The 6,488-nt window shown below is 40.1% G+C and overlaps 1 protein-coding gene across 1 annotated transcript; it reads right to left on the bottom strand.

Moving 5' to 3' along the window:
• Positions 1–231: 231 nt before the first annotated feature.
• On the bottom strand, positions 232–1,774 carry LOC148014583 (uncharacterized). The gene has a single exon (XM_087667267.1). It carries the CDS (start codon positions 1,286–1,288, stop codon positions 872–874), a length of 417 nt encoding a protein of 138 aa, XP_087523393.1. The 5' UTR covers positions 1,289–1,774; the 3' UTR covers positions 232–871.
• Between the last annotated feature and the right edge of the window lie 4,714 nt (positions 1,775–6,488).

Below are 6,488 nucleotides of genomic sequence, written 5' to 3'. Positions count from 1 at the left end.
TCGGGAGATGTTCAGAGGATGAAAAACCGGACGAATAGCAAAGAATCCGTCATAGCATTACTCCAGATAGTTTTACTAACAACAGACACAGATGATGTACAGCAGACAGGAAATAAATCAGACATGGCTTACCCCAAACGAGCTACCAACAAATACACCGGATGCATTGCACAATGCAGTACACAGCAGAATCCCAACAATCCACAGGTGCATTAGATTCATAGCAGAGAGAGCAGACAGAATTACGCAGCATCCATCCAACACTTACCAGAAGATGCATGGGATTCATAAGACAGTAGATGGAATTAATGTAGAAGACTGTTTAACCCCAAATTAGGGCTGCCTTATGCAAGGCATTACATACATTAGATAAGGACGTATACTTACCTTACAGATAGGCCTAACCAGCTAATTGCAATGAGAGATTGCTACATGCTCACATCTCTGCTTGAATGGATTTGAAACCCCTGGGGCCTTGGACCTGACTTTCAACAGCATCTGCATGTAGCTGGCATCTTGAATCACAGATTACAACCAATGCTTCATCTGCGGGTGGTGAGAATGGCTGCGGCTTCACTTGATCCCTGCAACCTATGTCAAGACCATAATCTTCATCCATGGCCATCAGAAAAGACTCACAGATCCACAGAAAAAATACTTCAGACTGATACAACCAGATCTTTACACTTCAGACTCCTAGAACCAGATCTTTACAGCATGTAGACGGGCTACAGGCAACACTACATAATCCCCACATCTATGACTCATGTAGAGCATCCCTTCAACATCATCGGCACTGCAAAATGTGACCAAGATGATGCCCCATATGAGAAATGTGAGCAAGCTAATTCCCCATATAAGATAGGTTGAATCAGTTTTTGCGCTTCCCGAACGCCTTCTTCAGCCATTTGATGAACCGGGAGCTCGATTTCTGAGGTTTGCTGGCAGCTGCAGCGTTAGGGGCACTCCCCACACTCTTGCTGCGCCCAAGGCCGGTCGGCACGGTCGGTTTAGCGGAGGATGCAGAAGCCCCAGGCTCTCCTTTCTTCTTCCCTGAGCCAGAGCCCCCAGCCTCTTCATTCTCACAGGCCCCGTCCATGTCATCATCATGGGAGTCGTGGATGCGGGAGAGCGAGGATCCGCCAAAGCGCTGCTGGGGATGGATTTGGGGCTCCTCCTTCATGGTCCTAACAAGCACACCGTCCTCATTGAAGCTCCATGTATCGGTCCAGCTCATGCCGGAGGAGCCCTGCCGACGGAACGAAATGCCTCTCGTGAGGGAAGCCATGGAAGCTCCTCTCTCTCTCTCTCTCTCTCTCTCTCTCTCTCTGTGTTTGTCTCACACGCGCGGCCACAGTGATCTGAACAAAGGCTGGTGAGAGAGGAACTGTAGATTCTTCTGGAACGGCTTTTGGGTCGCTTTCTACAACCGAAGGCTGAAGGAAAGGAGGAGCCTAGAGCTCTAAAGAGGATAGGTAGCTACAGGCTATCGCTATACTATTCCATTACAGACACAAGAGGCCAGAGGAAGAGAGAGAGAGAGAGAGAGAGAGAGAGAGAAAAGGAAGAGTGGGAGGGGAGAGAGAGAGCATGTGAGCTTTTTCTTTTGCTCCAATTGTTTTGTACAGAAAGCGAGCATGAGCCGCATGAGCAACAATTCATTGGGTATTCATGAAGACACTGGTTCTCCTATCTCTCTGGCAAATGCAGTCAAAAGATAGAGAGAGAGAGACAGAGAGAAGGCACTCGTGTGTGTGTGCACAGTGCGTGAGAGAGAGAGAGAGAGAGAGAACAGGGAACTGTGTCTGGACTCTGTGCAGTGAGAGGGACTATATGGAAGGGGGAGAGACAAGTCATGACACGGTCTCGGATGTAAGGACAAAAGCCCTTGTCTCGTGGCGGACGAATCTGGATTCCCATTCATAGAGAGATTCACGACTCACGAGGCCTCTCTCTCTCTCTCCCCCTCCCGCCCTCACTCCCCCCGGGCCCCCACCGTCCACGCCCCCGCCCCCCCCCCTCCCGAGAGCAGTGTTCACCAAAAACTTTTCACCCTCCAAATTTCCAATGGACAAAAGGAAGAGGAGGTTGTTCACCAAAAATATTTTTGCCACCATATCAAAACACATTTAACTCCAAATTTTGAAGTGGCTTTTGAATGGAAATAGATGTATTTGAGGTTGTGGCATAGACTCTAGTGGTTTGAGTATGGGTTGAGTTGTCAGGGTGCATAAGTTCTCAAACCCTGCGCCTTTCATCCCTTGTGGCTTGCATAAGTTCTCAAACCCTTGCCCCTTTCGTCCCTTGAGGTAAATCTATCTATACTATATTATCAATTTGTTTCTAGCTTTCGTAATCACTACAAAGCCAAAAACTTATTGCACCTAAAAATTGATTCCAAACCTAAAATTTTGATGCCTCTCTCTCTCTCTCTCTCTCTCTCTCTCTCTCTCTCTCAAAAAAGAACATGTTTAGGTTCTCCATGGGATTAGTGGCTAAGGTGGTTCAAGATGACTCCCCATGCGACAAGCAACACCATGAGATGCCTCTTCCTCACGTCACGCTACGGCATCCTTCTCATCGTCACAACAACCCCTTGCGATGATTGCGAAAACTCGCCCTTCACATATTCATCTTCATGTTAGTTGTTTGCCATGTTTATCTCTAACTCACAATGTTGATGCACTTCTTGATACATTCACGTGGTGAAGCTAGCCCTTGAATGATGAAGCACTAACTGTTACAATTTGTACTTTTGTGTGGGCCATGCTTGATGGGGCAAGTGGTTGCCATATTATATTGAAGTATAAGAGGGTGTGAGACATTGCTTTAATGTAATTTATTCATCATGGTAAATACATGCTACATTACTAATAATATAACTTGGAAAACCTTAAAAGCATCTTATTAAGTACTCCAAAATGACTAGACATGTCCCACAAAGTTTTTATAATGCATTGAAAATATATTAATAAATAAACGAGTGATATGTACTAACTGCCACCATGGGTGGGTTTTCAAAAGATGTCATTTAGAATATCTTCAAGATTATGTAAAACACTTTGTAAGACTAATCTTTACTACTAAAAGACTTTTAAAAAACCAAATATCACTATGAAGGTTCTACCAAAGGTCCAACACCACCAACATCCTTGCGGCTTTAGGCCAAAATATCACACTTCCACGAAGTTTGTAACTTGTCCCGTCGCAACTTTGTAGTTATTCAATGAACGAGAGAGAGAGAGAGAGAGAGAGAGAGAGAGAGAGAGAGAGAGAGAGAGAGAGAGAAATGAGATCAAGGAAGAGGAAGGAGGAGGTAGTCAAAAGATAAAGAGTTGCAATATTTGAGGCCTCAACATGAGAAATGTGGTAGCCTTGGACTTAGCAATTGTGAATGTTGTTGTTATCAATATTTCCTCAAGATGTGCTAACCTTGGACTTAGCAAATGTGAAAGTTGTTGCTACCAATATTTCCTAAGGATATGGTAGCCCTCAGTAGTAGTCTCAACCAAATCATGATACACATCACATCTCCGTCTATGTGTTGGTTGTCTGAGATGTTTATCCTCCAACTCACAATGTTGATGTGCTTCTTGATGAATGTTACAACCTTTATGAATCTCCCAACCTTCCCAAACCTAAAATTTAATACTTTTGATGCTCTCTCTCTCTCTCTCTCTCTCTCTCTCTCTCTCTCTCTCTCTCTCTCTCTCTCTCTCTCTCTCTCTCTCTCTCTCTCTCTCTCTCTCTCTCTCGTGCAAATCGGATATTGTATGCGCATACAAAAATAATAAATGTTTCTCAAGTACTTTAATAAATAAGCATGCCTAAATAAATATTAGTGCCACGCCTTTAATGATAAGGCATACACCCATCAAAATAATAATTCTTCTAGGTAATCTGAATACACGCCATCAACCGGTGCTTCCCAATGCTGCCGTTGCATGCACTACACATCAACTGAAGCATTCACAATTGTTAGAAAATAATAAGATAAAACCTACAAAAGGGAGTACCTAGCAGTCTTCAGCTACAAAATAATTAAATAGGTTGGAACTTTGTCCTAACCTTAATTTAATACGAGTGCACTCTAAACTCATAAACATCCATTAATTTAAATATGTATTTTGCGGCATCACTCACGTACACATTAAATTAACCTAACGCCTGAAAAGGACAAGCATCCCCGTCAACTTCTCGCACAAGAAATCCACATTGTGTATATGAGCCCCGGCAAATACATATAGCAAACAAAGTAATCCAAAATTTGTTACAGAATCTAGAATCACAATAAAAAATAATAACTTTTGGGAAACCATGGTTAGTGAAAACAATCTTCAAAAACAATTATGTAGCTTGAGATGCAGTTAATGTTTTCTTGCATGGTAGGAAATAAACTTGTTTGCTAAATCGGTCTACTATAGTCCAAATCATATCATGATTAGCTTGCATATTAGGCAAACCAATTAAAAAATCCATTGAAATATGTTTCCATGGACGTTCAAGAATTGGTAAAGGCATTAACAAACCATATTCCTTACCATGGTGTCGCTTGACTCTTTGACAAATTAAACACTCAGAAACAAAGTTAGAAATATCAGATTCTAATTGTGGCCAATAAAAATCTTCAACCAATGTTCTTAAAGTGGAAATAATACCTCTATGGCCTTGCTATGGGGGACAATGAACTTTGTGCAACGCAAATGATCTAAATGGAATAGTGGCATACGATCTTTTCTCATAAAACATAAATCCATCAAAATAAGACAAAGAATCAATTGGAATTCAGTTATTAGCAACTAATTTATTCTAATCAGCTTGAAAACTAGGGTCATGGTCATAGGTATCCTTCATAGAAATAAGGGAATCAAAAGATAGAATGGAAATATTATGGATACTTGGTCTTCTACTCAATGCATCAGCAACAACATTCTCTCTTCCGGATTAATATTGGATAAGTGGATGGAAACTTTGAATGAAAGCAGCCCATTTAATATGGCGGTCAGAGATTTGTGGGCTGACTAAGAAGATGTTTGATACTTTGTTGGACAGTTTTGAGCATAAATTCAGATCCCATCAAATAGTGTTTCCATTAACGTAAGGCTTGAACTACAATTAACAATTCTTTATTATAGACAGAATACTTCAATTTAGAGGGTTTAAGTTTGCAACTAGAATAGGCTATTGGATGTGAATCTTGCATGAGGACAACTCATATTCATGATCCGCTAGCATCAGTGACTACTAGAAAGAATGGTCAATTAAAATCAGGCAATTGCAAAACCAGTGCATGTGTTAAAGCATGTTTCAGTAGATCAAAAGACTTTTGTTGATTGTCAGACCAATGATGCACAACACCTTTCTTTAACAAATTCGTTAAAGGCAATGCAAGTAATGCAAAATTTCTTACAAATTTTCTATAAAAGCTAACAAGACCTAAGAAAAAATGTAACTCATGCACATTTTTAGGGATTGGCCAATTCAAAATTGCCTCTATCTTTTTAGAATCAACATGAATACCATGAGAAGAAACAATGTGACCTAAGTATTCAATCTGAGTTTGGAAAATTTCACTCTTGTCAAGGTTAGCATATAATTGATTCTCTTTTAACAATTTGAAACCAAAGATAGATGTTTATAGTGTTCGTTCTCATTCTTATTGAAAACCAATATATCATCAAAGAAAACAATGACATAATTCCGATACTTCGAAAATATTTGATTCATCATATGATTGAATGTAGCTAGTACATTAGTCTAATCGAAATGCATAACAAGAAATTCATAAAGACCAAATTGAGTTCTAAATGTAGTCTTAAAAATGTCATATGTATCCAATCGTACTTAATGATATCCAGATTTGAGATCTATCTTGTTAAAAATAGTGGCTCCTTATAGTTTATCCATGAGGTCGTCTACCCCAGGGATTGAATATCTATTCTTAACAGTGATCTTGTTTAGGGCACAATAGCCAATGCACATCCTATAGGTATTATTTTTCTTCTTAACTAATAGGACAGGTGCACCAAAAGGGGAACTATTGGGCCTAATGAGTCCTCGATTCAACACTTCTTCAACTTGTGCTTGGATTTCTTTCTATTTGATCTAATTGTGTCTATAAGGTGCTTTACATGGTGGTTGAGAACCAGGGATTAAGTCTATTTTATGATCTTCAAGTCGTGTAGGTGGTAAACCAAGGGGCAAATCAGCAACATAACAATCTTTAAATTGTGAAAGAAATTCAGCATGCCTAGGATGCATGCGATTTTCCTTAGCTTTTCACAATGCACGTTTAGCCTATGTGTAACTAAGCAAGGGAAAATTATCAAAGGTGTGTGTTCCATGTAATGTGATTTTTTTTCCCATTAGAATGAATTTTCATGGAATGTGTAGAATAATATCTATGTCGAGATTATATTTGTGACGCCAAGGCATTCCTAAAATAATATCACTAGCTTGCAAAGGTAAAACCAAGAAATTTTTACATT

This window comes from Lygodium microphyllum, chromosome 25 (genome assembly GCF_053477565.2).
Source record: "Lygodium microphyllum isolate KBCC chromosome 25, Lygodium_microphyllum_v1.1.10, whole genome shotgun sequence".
Lineage (NCBI taxonomy): Eukaryota > Viridiplantae > Streptophyta > Polypodiopsida > Schizaeales > Lygodiaceae > Lygodium > Lygodium microphyllum.
This window is presented reverse-complemented; position numbering and strand designations above follow the sequence as displayed.